General features: G+C 36.7%; 1 protein-coding gene across 3 annotated transcripts in view; it reads left to right on the forward strand.

The window, feature by feature from the left end:
• GEMIN8 (gem nuclear organelle associated protein 8) overlaps positions 1 to 8797 on the forward strand; it is a 38656-nt gene extending 29859 nt beyond the window's left edge. For all 3 annotated transcript variants that reach the window (XM_032226917.1, XM_032226919.1, XM_032226918.1), the window contains one exon: positions 6498 to 8797. In XM_032226917.1, coding sequence (XP_032082808.1) covers positions 6498 to 6754 — 257 coding nt within the window. In that variant the 3' untranslated portion in view covers positions 6755 to 8797. The remainder of the gene's footprint in view (positions 1 to 6497) is intronic.
• The last annotated feature ends 6860 nt before the right edge of the window (positions 8798 to 15657 follow it).

The raw sequence follows: 15657 nt of genomic DNA on the forward strand, positions 1-15657 counted from the left end.
ACTTTCTAATCAATATAGAATGAGTTGTACAACAAGGTGATACAATATCACCTATCCTTTTCTCAGGCTGTCTTGATGTTGTGACTCAGCAGCAGTCTTCTGTGAGTCTTTTCAGGATGCAAGATTAACAATGCAGCTGGGGCTCATTAGGGGATAAAAAGACAGATGGTGCCACGCCCTGGTTGCAGGAGTCAACGTTCGTTCATTCGTTCATTCAACGTTCATTGATCCTCGGTTGTGGTTTCTTTGATGGACACTTGGAGAAGTGATTTGATTTCTGTAACCCTGATTCGTAGAGACATTTGAAGAAGTGCTTTGCTTTCTTTTTGTTCACCTTGTGTTGCCGTAAGAGAGATTTGTTTTGCATTCCGTTATCTTCAGGCAGAGATTTTGTTTAGTTTTATTTTGGGCTCGCAGCCAGTTTGAGCCGAGGACTGATAAAGAGAGTTGCTTTTAAGTTTGTTTGCCTGTCGTCTGTTAACGAGTGGAGAAGGGGGGACAGAACACTTGAAGTATTTCACAAGCTAGATTTGGCAAAAAATGGAATACAAATCAATTGCACCTATTTAAATCACTTAAGATTTGCAGATGATGATGTTCTCTTCTCACAAGACCCATAAGAGCTACAAAGACACATACAAGAGCTGAACAAAACAGGAGAACCATTTGGCTTAAAAATAAAGCTGAAAAAGAACCAGGTTGTGTTTAATAAATTCATCAAAGAAAGGAAAAAAATTGTATCTGGAGAACAGCTAGACATAGTAGACCTCTACATATACCTTGGCCAATGGATCTCGTTGGAAGGAGATACAATAAAGGAAATTGAACGGCGTATTAAATGTGGCTGGTAGGCATTCAGCAAGCTAAGCATAATTTTCAAGAACCACCTCCCCTATACCTAAAGAGAAATGTTTTTGATTAGTGTATGCTAACTGCTCTAATATATATCAGTTGTCACTAACTGCAGTTCCTTTGTTTTGGGCAAATAGTGCTGCGCTATTTGAACAGTTCTTGGAACTTGGCCTTGATTGGTTTTCTTCTCAGGCAGCAGAAGGCTCTCATGCATTTCTTAGCCCTCCCCCCTTCCTAGGAATTTACCAAACCCCCTCCCATTTCTATTTGGAAAACTACAAGCTGAAATCAGGAGCAGACAACAATGAAGCTGAGTCAGTTTTGACAGTACCCCTAAACAGCCATCAAAAAGCCAAGATATTTGCTTTATCACACACATCTGGGCCGGATACAAAACAGGCTGATCCCTTAGGGAAGTAAAACTCTTGACTCCGTTTGATTGAAGTGAAAATGCACTTTTACTAAGAGAGACTGATTGCAATAGAGTAAAGCAGAACCAAAAATTCCCACATGCAAACACAGAACTAAAATCCCTGGTTTCCCCTAACCATCCCCCTGTGGTCCATCCGTGCACAACAAATCCAGCACTGCTGAGATGTTTATCTGGAAGAAGATCCTCGTCTTCCGACAATTCATAATCATCCACGGTCTCCTCTTCCCAGATGGACTCCTCTGCCACTATAGAAGTATCAGGAGAGGCTGGGTGGGAATCCCTGGCCTGAACCAGGGGTGGACGGGACTTGAATGTTTTGCTGGGGTGGAATTCCTTCCGATGGATCCCCTTGGCAATGCCTTGGGAGATGGCTTGGGCAATGACCTCTCTCATTTCAGCTGACAGTGCTGGACCCTGGTCCTCCATGAGCCTAGCCCTAGATGGGACATGTCGACCCCTGTCTGTGGTAGGCCTTGGTTCCTCCTTGGGCATGCAGCACAGGAAGGGCTCTAATTCCTCCCTTATGGAGGAACTGGGAGAATCCGGGTAGCCTAGGGAGGCAGGAGACCCCTCCTCAGACCCGTCCTCTATCAGGGAGGGAGACCTGTCACCTTGAGGTGGGGAAGGGGCCCCTCCTCCAGGTCTGTCAGGTGAAGGACAAGGTAATGAGACCCTACGTTCAGGGGATTTGGCCTGTCCCTGGGCCTTTCCAAGGTTTTTCTCTGAGGACTTGTGCCTCCTAACCTCCTCTCTTTGAAAACTTTTGCTCCCTGAGGAACCATGGGAATTCTTCCCACCGGTGCCCTTGCTTCCCTTCCCCCTTTGTAGTGGAGGATCTGGCCTACTGCGCTTCGATGCCATAATGCACCTCTTGCGATGATCCTTCCACGCTGACAGTATTGTGAGGGGAATCAGAAGCAGTAGGACAGCACCGGGCATGAGCCACAGCACTCACAGATCTGCTCCTGGAGCTGGAGTATGACCAGGAGGACAACCACTCCTATGCCGCTCTGATGATGTTCTGAGGGGAGGGAGACCCCTTGAGAACAAAGCGCAACTCTTCAGAGGCCTCTGATTCTTCTCTGACGAGAAGAACATCTCGCCTCAGGCGGTGAGGATGGATGCGCTGAGGTGCAGATGGCCCTCGGGACTGTTTTATGCGTTCCCTCCCCTCCCGCTCATCCCGCAGGTAGTCGTCAAACTTCTAGCCAAGGAGGCAGAAATTCTACTGGTCGCTCCGCTGATGTCTTATGTTGTCCTCCAGTTCTGCCCCCACCTTATCAACAGTTGGGTGAGATGGGAAATGGGCTTCTCTCCCTGTTCAATGACCCAGCTGTTCACCTCTTCCCTTTCATTCCCCTCCCAAACCATGCTACAGAGGAGGGCGGGTGAGGCTTGGTTGCCTTACCTGATCCCTTTCCACTCTTTCGGAGTCTGTGACTGTGAAAGGCCTCCACTGCTGTTACACATCAGCTTTGTCCACCACTGGGGGTGCTTTCTTCTGTTCACCCCACTCTGCAGATCACCTGCCCGACAGTGGCTGCCACCTCCTCCAACTGCCACTTCAGTCCTGTGTGACCACCTCACACTGCTGGTCCCTGTTCTCCATTTCAAAGGCAGCAGCTCTGGGGGCCTGTAGCTCTGCCTGCCGTGTTTCAATAGATGCTGGCCTTGCTTTGAGACAGGCCTGTTTCAGCTCCTTGAGCCCTTGGGGGGTTTGCCTTGCCACTTGCTTTCCAACTCCGTTGTGTTTTCTGCCGCCACGGAGCTCTAGAGCTTGGAGCCACACCACCCAGCTCCCCTCGCTTCCCCAAAGCATTCCTTTGCTAACCTCCTTTCCAGCTCTGTTGCGTTTTTTTGCCGCTGCGTGCAGGGCAACAAAAGAAGTTTGTTCAACCAGACCTTCCAACTTCTCATGAAATCTCAAGGGCATCCTCTCCCCCCCCCCCCCCCCCGTAGTCCATCCATGTACAACCACTGGGAAGTTCTGAGATGTTTAGGCTGGTGAAATTCCACACTCAGGGCAAATGGCTTTGAAGATGACAATGCACTGCCATGAACCAGATTCCAAGATACTCTGCTCTTTCTCAGCTGACAATTCCCCCCCTCACAATTTCCTATCACAAAGGTATACACTTATTGCCCATTTGTTTCCCTCCTCCCTTCCTCAATCGATGACAGAATGCTGGCAAGGCACCAAACAAAAGCTGGTGGATCTGACACCACATCTGATCTCAGATAAAGTGATGTCCCAAAGGTCAAGCACCATGCTAGAATATGCTTTCTGGGCCCCATCAGTCTATAGTTAATGGGACCCGGAGCATGCCCCTCCTGGGTAGGACAAATCAAAATATTTAAACAGCAATAGTCCTGTGGTCCCAAGCCATAATAAAAGGCTTTAAAGGTAACCTTGCATTGCACTGGAAGGCACCAATGTATCTTGAATTGCACTGGAAGGACATTTTAAACCAGTATAGCTCATGCAACAGTGGTGTCACATGGGATTGTGCTAATTAACCCAGTGCGATTAACTGTCTGCCAGATATATATTCGGCTCTAGTATATTTGTAAATACAACTTTCAATATCATTTCATACTTCAAAAATGCCTTTACTCTAATTTCTAACATGTGACCTGTCCACTATAGGCAGGAAAGACTATGGTGTTTGAGATTTTCAGAGCTAAAAAAGATTGTTCCTGTGCACTGATATGATTGTATTGCTATTGTTATAGCTATTGATTATAGAAATAGCATATCACATATTATTTATTTTGTACAAATGTTCTCCCACTAGTTTCCTGTATAATTACTATCTGTGGGAATTTAATAATATTTGATTTTTATTTAAAGCTAATGTTATGAATTAGTTACTTAAAAGAATAGTAACAACATAATTTGAAGCAATTGTTTATATTTGCAGATTTTATACATTTTAATTTTCCTTTAGGAAAGATTTAACCCATCTTTTCCCAGCTGAAACCCTAACATTTGTTTTTGCTAGAAAAAGAAGAGCAAAAACCACATGTTCATATTCTAATTTGCAGGATTATTTTTATGTGCAAAGATATTTGTGCAAGAAATATTTGCAAATATTATAGTAGAAAGTTGAAAGATGCAAGTACTATAATAATGTAAAGTAATTAGTTAATACAGAATAAACTTTAAAAAGTAGTATAATACCCTTGATTATGCAATATTAAGAATTTCCTGGATTACACAGACTATTTATTTTTACTCCTTCATTGGCTAGACAGTGAACTTGGCTTGACATAACAGAATGTCTAACCATCCCAAAGTATTTTATACACATCATATTGAGGGATGAAAGCCAGTTTGATGTAGTAGTAAAGACGCCAGGCCAGAAACCAAATTCTAGTCTTTCTTAAGAGTTTATGCACCGGAGACAAATTCCTTGTGTGTCCAATCACACTTGACCAATAAAGAATATTCCATTCCATTCTCCGATGTTGGGCCAATCATTCTATCTCAGATCTGGGAAGGAGGCAATGGCAAACTGTTTCCAAAAACTTTGTCAAACAAACTAAAGGGACTGGTCCATATAGCCACCAGGAGTCAAAGACTGTTTTGAAGCCTAAATAAATAGGGATATGAAGACTTCTTTTCTCTTTTAAATAATTGCATGAAAATCTTGACGAACAGGAGCCAAGGGATTTTTTCTTTTCTAGTACCATCCCAGAAATCAGTGGTGTGCTTTTTTAGATTCCTCCAGAGCAGGGGGGGGGGGGTCACACTCGTGTCATCATGTGACGTATCATGATTTTTCCCCTTCACTTTAAAATTAGCATTCCAAGTGGGTTCATAGACTCAGTTGTGTAAACAAATTACTCACTTTTTCAAAACTGGTAATAAATTTAATGTAACCTATTTCTGTAAGAGTGTAAGTTTAAATATTTGAATGTATTAATCATAAAATGAAGTTTTTCAAGCAATAACTTTCTCAACACACCTGTCTTAATCACAATCTTGTCTATACAAGTCAGAGTTGTGTAAATTTAGCAGATGGTTGTAAACTGTATCAGCAGTTGTATCACAAAATTAGCTTAATTAGAGAAGATTTTTTTAAAATGTCAACTGTCTTCATTGCCAGCAATTTGGCTGAATTTATATTGTCCTGTTTGCATTATTTTACTGCCAAAGCTAGAAAACAGTTTAGGTCTATTGGTTTCATCTTTATGGAACATTAAAAATTTAATGTCTCTTTAAAGAAGTATATGTTACTTCTTTTTTTCAATTTAAGAGCTGCTGTAGTAAATTATTTACCACTTTTTTAGCATTGCAATAAAATGTATTTTTTGAATCTTCTTCAATTATGTTCATTATCTCAATGTTTTTTTTATTTCTACTATAATTTATTAACATTGTTATTACAACCACTTATTGCATTTATAGTGCTTAGGGGAAGGTGATGATATTTAAAACAAAAACAGATAAAAGGCAACATAATTATTGCATCATTTATATGCGCATTCATCCAGCCATCAATTAGCTCAAGCTTGTGAATGTTTTACACTCTTCCCTTTATTTGTATCTCGCCAGATTCAATCAATATTATCCCCACAAGAACCTTCTGATGATGATCCAAAGTCACTAAATGGCAAAGTGGGGCTATATCTAAAGATACTAAATATATGTTACACTGCCTGTAAAATTAAACATTCTGACTTTTCCAGAGTTGTAACATTCTTACTTTTTTTGCTATCAAAATTTAACATGTGTTATTTTGAACTCTGGTCTATGACTGTAATAAGCACTATTTTACCTCTCATGCCCCTTCCCCCCACTTATATATAATTACTCCTGTTTTGTATGATCACTATGTATTGATCTTCAGAGGCACTTCAAAAAGGGATTACAGATATTGGGGAATGGTCAGGATGATACAATACAAGGGTGTTCTTTTAAATCCAAATGATTTGTGACATAAGTACTACGAATTGTGGCCAGAAAAGAGCTGATGATCAATTCCATTTTTTAAGATAGGTCCAGTGTTCCCTTTATGTAACAGTATGCTTCAGTTCATATTGGTTGACCCTGGTTGAGGGTTTAAAATACAAACAAGAATTCTTGTTTTAAAGGTATACATGTCTTTAGACAACATACCTAAGTTGCACATTGCTGGCATCATTTGGGACTCCCATATTTTTTAAAAAAAAAAAACTCATGAAGTTCTTTGTGTTCTTTTTTACATAGGGAAACAGAAACAGCTGGAGGCAGAACACCAAGAGATGTATGTGGAAGCTGACCACAGCCTTCACTTGTCCACAAGCCGGTCAGCTCAACCCCCAGCTGAGAAGCCCGGTGAGAGAAGAATGGCTGAAATGAGAAAGCTCTACGGCAAAGGTGCCAACAAAATACAAGCAATGGAGACCACCATGCAACTCAACTTTGATAGGAATTGTGATACAAAACAGCCCAAGTACTGGCCAATTATTTCTCTGAAACTCTGAGTATGCGCCTCTTTTCTTTTTGGGAGATTCAAAGTTGTATATCCTGATGTTCAATCAAGTAGAAGGATTAAGGGAATGAATCAAGAGTCAGCAAAAGACCTGTTTAATTTTCCTTTCCCCTTTCCAGCACAACTTTGAATTTGTCTGCCAATTTCCAGAGTCTATTCCAACTCAACAGGAAAAGCTGAATCAGTCATTTGTACAAGGGATAAGGAAAATTCTCTTTTAAAGGGTATTTCAACTAATTTAATCTTGGCATGTGTTAGCCTTGCAGGAAATGAAGTAACATTTATTTTTGTTCAATTGAGCTAGGGAAAATGCTAAAACTATCAAAATTCAAAGCATTTTTTAAAATAGTTTTTAGTGCTACACAGGTTTTTCTGTAGGATTTTAAATGCAGCCATTTTTTTTTTGCAGCCATTTTTTTTCTTGGAGGCACCTGTATTAATTGGACAAAATATCTTAAATTACTGTAATTTTGCTTTTAGAGATGAGGTTAAGCTGTATGTGGAGAAAGTTTCTCTTCCAAAATGAAAAGTTCGGCTCTAGGGTTTCAAGTCAGAAGCAAGCATTATCTGCTTTCATAGAAGTAACAGAACAAAAAAACCCAATCAGATTAAAATACATATTTTTATTTATTTTGAAGTTGTATTTATCTAATCAAGAAGAAAAATAAACTAGACATGGGGATGGGGATGGGGATGGAATGGGGAAGGAAAGAGATTATATGTGTGTGCACGTGATTCTCATCATGACTATAGTGGAACAAAGTTTTAATTCCAATCAAGCCATGTTATTTCCCCTCCGTGGCTACTGATTTTTCTCTCTTGTCTTACTTAGGTATAGCAACTCAAAATCCAACTTTTAAAAGGTGGTTCAAAACTAACATTCTTGTTAACTGAGAAAGAGAAAGTCATACATATGCATAAATAAATGTACTAGCTGATATCTCTGTCTCGTGTGAATATATGTTAGAAGTTTTATGGTTTTCAGACATTTCCTTTGGATAATCCTTTTCCTCAACCAGTACCTCCATAGACACACTATGCTAGATCTGATTAATTGAAATAAGATATTTGCATCCTTGCCATTCAAATTCTCCTAATTGGTACAACATCTCCATTCAATGATCTTCCTTAAAATGCATATTTATTTCCTTGCAAAATTAGCAGCTATATTAATAAAGAGCTTGTATTTTATCCATTTCTACATTCAGAATAGAAGTTTTATACATAGGGCATTTAGAGAACATGTGCCATGATCTCTTTTCCAAGTTTAAGTTTATTTTGTAAAAAAATTATTTTGTGAAAATCAGTTTTATTCAAAATTTACTTACACAGATGGCCTTTGTTGTTCATGTGTATTTTTCTCTGCAAGTGTTTCTATCATATTTAAGATTGTTCTAAATTGACAAGGGCATTGCTCAATTATTTCAACTATTTTGAAAAGGGCTGTTGTTTCACAGGTATTTGTAGGTAAAAGATTTTTTTTCTTTTTTCTTTTAATAATGAGTGGAAGCTTACAAAAGACAGTTTGTGGGATGGCCTCTTCTAAGTGATATCTCTCCATCCCAGACACTCCCGTTAGAGTAGGTATGTAATTAAATGTGATCCAGAGGTATGCCTATTCTGTTGGAAGGCCTGCTCTGCAAAGATTGCCCTCAGTGGGCCTTCTGAAAGACAGTAAAAACTTAGATGTTAGGACCAGTATGATTGGAATTACCATCTGGAATGTGAGCTGTTGGTTACTTAATTGATTCTTAATTGAAATTGTTTTAACTTATTTTGTTTGTATATCACTCGGAGTCTCTGTGTTTGAATTGGACAGGCGTATGGATTATTTTAATAAACCAATAGAGATTTCCTATACAATTGTTTGGATGAATTATTGTACAGCAATTTGCACAATAAAATATGCATTTGGAAATACCATTAGAATAATTGTTATTGTAAGGTTCTCAGAAAGCCTTGTTCTGTTATTTGGTAAAAATTCAAAATGGTGTCTGCTTTAAAAAAATAAAAGCCATTTTCCTTTTTTTGTTCACTGAGGTTGCTGTCAAATCTATTGAATTATTTTTAGAAAGTATGCTTTTTAACAGTACATAATGATTTATTGTAGCTTGCTTTTTAAACAGGTCTGTTAAATAATCTTTCTTGAAAGGGCTGCAGTTAAAGTATGATTGTATTAAAATATATATTTTAAACTCACAGTTTATTTGAAAATATTCAGAGTTTTAAAGCCAAACTAAGCATCTTTTCAGACTATAAAATTTTATTAAAACACTTTAAATTTTGTCAATTACTCTATTACATCTTTCATTCCTGTGCATCTGATGAAGAAAATTGTAACTACCAAATTCTTTTAAGTTTGAAAGGTAAAGAAAATTGTAATCTTATGTCTCTTCAATCAGAAAGTAATAATTAAGAAATTTAAATTGAGTATAGTTGCAGTCCAACTCATACTTATGCCCATTGCAAAAATATTTGGGGAGAAGATGAGAGAGAAGTGCAAGTATATTGAAAATCAAATTAAAATCAATTAAGACCAATTTCTTATTTACCATGTGATTTAGCCTATTTGGCAGATATAAATTAGGGGCTTGGCTTCAGATATAGTAAATTGTCATTTTCTGCTTAGTTGTTTGCATGAAGCATAGGGGATACTACAAAATTGGCACTCAGTCAATCAAACATATTGTAACTGCATTTGTCAATTGCTTTCCTATTTTATAGGCATAAGAATGAATAAGGAGAACAAAGGAGATGTAGAAACTCAAACCTGAACATTTAAATTCAGATAATCACACTGACCGGACAATATAATACACAATAGTTTCACATAATGACCTGCCGGAATCAATAATTGTACCTGAGTGAGCAATTTTTCATTTTCCATTCTCCAGCTGATCAGCACATGTAGTACTTGCCAATTGTTACATAGGAGTGTGTATTATGGAAGTTTGGGTTAGAATTACAGAACTTGCTCAGTGGGACCAAATGGCAGAAGGCAACTTCAGATTATTCTTTGTGGGATTCTTGTGGGCAGAAAACCACCTCAACAAAAGCAGGACAAACTGCACAGCACATCAGCTTCTTCCTCAGCATCACTTTGCTTCTACTGCCTTGTGACTTAAACTGATGACTGAAAGAGAGATGCCCCATATCTTGTCAGCTGAAATATATTATCAGTCCCTAAGGCATTGTTTTCCAAAGAGTGACACTCTGCTGCAAACCTGGTCAAAGATCTTTTACCAGCAAAGGATTGAGAAAAGTCACTGGGTGAAACAGCCAGCCCTTTCAAATCAGCAATGAACTGGCTTAAGAGTCTGGGTATGGCCAAGGCAGCCTTGGATTAACTGAAGCACTCCTAGCTACAGTAACAGGGATAGAATCAAGATCATGTGAAGAGTTAGAACCACTTTACAATGCTTTGGTAAGACCACACTTGGAATATTGCATCCAGGTTTTGGTCACCACAATACAAAAAAAAAAAAGACATTGAGACTCTAGAAAAAAGAGTACAGAGAAGAGCAACATTTGAGGCTCATTTGTGAATCAGTGGACATAGTCTGACTGCCTTCTTCAGGATGGTGTTCTTCATAGGCATTTATAGACAACAAGGCCCCAAAGTAATTAAAATGAATGTGGAAGATAGTATCTTAGAAAAGTCATTGTACTCTTTAAATGAGGCATGATTTCCCTTTTAGATCAGTGGTAAACAACCTGGTCCCTACCAGTCACTAGTGGGCGTTCCAGCTTTCATGGTGGGCGGTAGGGGTTTGCTGTAACTCTGCTTTATAAATTTTATAAAGTAAAGTTACTTCCCTACTTTATAAATCACCATTACTGTGGAACTGGTGAACGGTTAGAAAATTTTAATACTATCAAAAATACAAAAGTGGGTGGTAGGTATAAAAAGGTTGACTACCCCTGCTCTAGATTCACACTATAACCCTCAGCAATTATATTATGTTGCTATCTCTATCCAAATGTTACTCACCATCAAATTCCAAAAATATTTATACTACAGACAGGTTCAGTTCTATCTTCAAAGAATGAAAAGGCTGCGGCGATGGGAAGACCATATAGCACACAGTAGCCATTTCAGGAAGGATTTTTTTCCCCCCTTTTGCTCAGTGGAAGTAATGCAATGTCTGCTAAGCCAAAACAAAAGATTGTGTCGTTTCATTTGCACGAACAAAGATACAAAATATGAATGAGTTTGCAGCTGCTCTTTAGATTTATATATTCAGTTTAATCAATCCTGAAATACTATAGTGAACTAGTGAGTGTTCACAGTGAGATGCTGAGTCAGCTTTCTGTTCCAGTAGATTACATTTTCTATACGAAAAGGGAAAATCTTCCCTTTTCTTTTGATGTTTTGAAATAATTCTAATCCTAAATTTGCAGTTGAAACATTACTCTTTGACAATTCACAAAAGCAACAGAGACTATTTTGGGGGGCAGGGGATAAGAGATTGGAGAGAAATTGAATGGCATGAAGTAAATCTTTTCACTATCTTTTTTCAAAATAATAAAACAAGTTTTCTCATCACTATCTCTCAAGAGGTCTTACTTAGCTTGGAGAAGATTCAATTTTTTGCCTGCATTGGGTTGGTCACATTAATATTTTTTCTCTAACTAGCATCTAATTTAGAAAGGACCTACACATCTGAGTTTTCTGGTAACATGGCTGGAAAAATTGAGTTTGCAGTTACTTCATTTTTTCTCAATCAAACATGAGAGAAAGACAAAGGATAGTTTATGCTCTAGAGGTTCTCTTTTCAGAGAATAATGTATCATTATTATGCTATTTATTACATAGCATAACAGGGATTGGATTCACACAATCTCTAAATCATATTATCCTTCAAAGGTTTCAACAAACATTAATAAAGGGTATATTGCAGAAGTTTTACCATGAAACCTATTATATTTTTAATTACAGTTTAAAGATTTAAGAATAGTTTTAGTTTGATACATTGTATATGCAAACATGGTCTTGGTATAACAAAAGTATAAATTAGTTTTTAATGTGCAATATAACATGTTAAGTTGCAAGATGCATTTCATGGTATCGATTCCATTCCTGCTTCTGTATTTTTTTGACTCTGTTCTCTAAATGTAAATACCCAATGGTAACTAAGCATGCTCACTACTACGTGGACTGGTTTAGAAATTTCTATACCCCTAAGTAATATTTTTCCTACTTCTGGAACCTTAGAGTTCTCTTAAGCACTCCTACTCCTTAAACACTCCTACTCCTTCAATAGATCTGTTATAATATAATGGTTATGACTGAACATTTGAATATTTTCTTTTATGGGATACTTGGGGGGAAAAGGTCCACAATATTACTATTGGTACAACCATTTATTTCTTCCTCCACAATTGCTCAACTTCAATTTGTAGATCGCAGTATTTCGTTATTTTTTCTAATTATTTTCCATTTGTACATCACCTCATATTACAATATCAATGAACCAGACTTTTTTCTTTTCCACAATAGTGATGTCAGGTGTGTTGTCAGCCAGATGTCTATCTGTTTGGATTCAAAAGTCCCACAAGATCTTGACCTGTTCATTCTGAAGAACTTTGTCGATTAGGTGTTCCCAATAATTTTTGTTACATTCAAACTTCTGGCAATGCTTCCAATGTATGATTTTCATAACTCAATCATGGCTTTGTTGATAATCAGGCTGATATAAGGCAGAAATTTGAAATGAAATTAATTGTGATAAGATGCTCTTGAGGCTAGAAGATATACAGTATTTGGAAATTAAGTGAACAAATATAATTTGACTCTTTAAACAACAAAAGGTTTACATTACGGAAAAATCTTAGTTTTAAAAAATAATGGGTAAACCCATTTCTGGATAATTAGGTTTTTATAATGCTATGAATTCCTGAAACCAATCAATCAAGTAAATTCATTAACTTTATATGCCATCTAATTCCCAGTAATTTTGGGTGGTTTAGAAATTGTTAAATATATTTAAAAACAAGAAAACAACAAAGAGAATAAATAGCAGAAATGATGAACCTGAATGGGAACAATAACAACAGAAAAGAAAAACAATCTGAGTTTCTAAAAATTTTCTAAATCAAAAATAAATCTGAATTACCTCAGAGTATTCTTGGAACGTTATTCAGCATAAGCTTTTGTTATTTAGTCTAAATGTCATTGCTATTTTTTTATATTTTACAGCAGTTAGAAGTTTTAGAAGAATCAATTGCGGCTCCTAAACATACTTTTACAGAAAGTTGATCTAAGTATATGACATTAGTAATAATAATTAACTCTGAATGTCCTGTCACTAATAGAGGGTACCTTAAAGAATATAAAATTAAGGGATAGCAGAAGGCGGGGCTTAGCAGTGAGAAGATGGAGTTTCAGGCTATTCCTGAAATTCCTCTATACCGAAGGATTTTTGGACGGGTTTTTGAACCCTAGCTGTCCCGTAGACGACAGTGAAAGGTGAGGGGAGACCCAGTGACCTCAGAGACGTTCGCAAAGTCTCTGAGGGGGGTATTAACCCCTCTTGCCAATTCCTTTCTGGATTAGCTGCGTGCTAAATGAAACTGCAGGTTGCCCCTAAGAATGGCAGAAGTGATGTCATCTGGTAAGCTGATTTTATTATTCAAGAGAGACGGTCCGCGTTAAAAGCCTAAGCTAATTGAAACCAAAGAATAGAAGAATTTAGCGGCGAATTGGTCTCCTTTTTATGGATTTATGGTTGGTGGCTACTTTATTTCTTAAAAGCTTCAAGGAACTCTTCAACATCCCCCCCCCCTCTGATTCTCTCTAAGTGGATCGTAAAGTTTACTCTCTACTAATTAGCCTTTCACGATTTGACATTTTTATTACTTGGTTGTGTTTACGATCAGATAAGATTGCGCAGTCTTCAGCGTCTTTTTACTTGTAATTTTTTAACTGCGACACATCATGGCTTCACTCCAGATTCTTTTTTCCGCATGTCGAGAGCTTTTTGACTCTTATCAGAGATTGGAAAGACAATTGGATCTGATTTTAAAATATGAAGGAAAAACTGAGATTGTCGAATGTTTGAATGTTCCTGAAATACAAATGGAAAATGTGAGAAATGGCGTCTGGTCTATCTCAGAGGAAGAAAGGAGGGGGGGAGCTATAAAGAAGATGCATTTAAAGAGACAGAGTGTAAGAGAAATGAAAACTCCACCCCTGAGAATTAAAGTCAATTTGAAAAACTTTACAAGCCCGGGACAACACTATTATTTCATCACCGACATTCAGAGCCCAAAGGTGTGAAAATATCTTTGTTTGGATTTGCTTATAAAAACATTTGGTAAATTTATCCAACGCGTGGCAATTGGTTTGAGAAGATTTCGCTATTGGAGAGACACAGGCTGACAGATGGAAGAACGCAACTTAAAATTAGCTAAATCTGATTACCTTAATTTGTAATAGATATACCGTAGCTGAATAATGACTGATATGGATAGTAATGTATATAATTTGGAACTGGCTGATAGATTGAAGAATACAATTGAAAACTAGCTAAACCTAATTGCTCTTTTTTGTAACAGATATAGTTGAATAATAACTGATATTGATAGTAATGTATATAATGTGGAGTTGATATGATAACTAACAATTGGATATGAGAAAACATTTTTAGATTATACATAAAGAGTATTAACTACAATAATTATCACTATTAAAAAAACTAAATAAAATACATACAATCAAATGTTAATCAATACTGGGAAAATGTTATGATATATGATATAATTAAATATTATGGATGTTCAGCTAAAATAGGACATGAGGATTTGATGATAATAGAGGATTTTACAAATAAGTAAATGAAATGTCAGCATGTGTTATGGATCAATTCTTTGGCATAGCTAAGGATGAAGGATGTTTAAATAACCATAGGTAATTAAAACTGGAGGTATAATGATGTTGATATGGTAAATATTCGAGTTAAGATATTTGAATTAATATGAGTTAAGGGAAGAGAAGCACCAAAGCATGTTGTAACCAGTTGATATACTTCTTCTTTTTTTTATAATAGATACCTGTGTTTTGTTTTGTTTTCCTGCCTTGTCTCTTGTCGTTTTTGTCTTTTTTCTGTATTATTTTTATTTTTTATTTTTATTGTTTTTTTGTTGCCCTTTTTTTTTATTTTTTATTTTCCCACCGGTGTGGGCAGGTATTGTTCAAGATTATTACTTTTATTAATATCTCTAAATAATAATTACAGTTAAATGAAAATGGATATATAATAATGCTTGAGTTAATATGAGTTATGTTGGTTGACTGTGGAGGAGATGTACCAAAACTTATCTGTAATTGATTGACACATTTTCTACAGATGTAAAGAAAGATGCTGTACCTGTTTTAAATTAAAATTAAAAAACATTTATTAAAAAAAAAAGAATATAAAATTAAGTTTATTTAGTCTTAAAATGAAGTTAATGCAACAACAAAAATTACTTCATGTATATTGAACAACTGAAATAACATTTATTAAGGACTGGTTCAAAAACTGGAAGATTTATTTCTGTGGTTGTAATTTGTCTGCTATTTTAGTAGACAATTAAGATCATTAATACATGGATAGACTATTTAAAAAAAAATAACTGTGCCCTTTGGCATTATATTTTCAAAAGTTTGGATGTTGTGAGGAATCGATAATTTTGAATATTTTGGACATAGGGGCTAGTCAAAAAAATTATTATATAATAATACACCTGATGCAGGAGCGATTGTTAGAAATCAGATGTTGTTTGATTGTATTAAAGGTATTGCCATAGGATGACAATTGTTCCAGGTAAAGCTGTGTTTTGCAATTGACTGATGGAGTTTTTGTAAATTCTGACTGAGTTCAAGTAGTGTTCCAGTTGTTTGAGATTGCATTA

This window comes from Thamnophis elegans, chromosome 11 (genome assembly GCF_009769535.1).
Source record: "Thamnophis elegans isolate rThaEle1 chromosome 11, rThaEle1.pri, whole genome shotgun sequence".
Classification (NCBI taxonomy): Eukaryota; Metazoa; Chordata; class Lepidosauria; order Squamata; family Colubridae; genus Thamnophis; species Thamnophis elegans.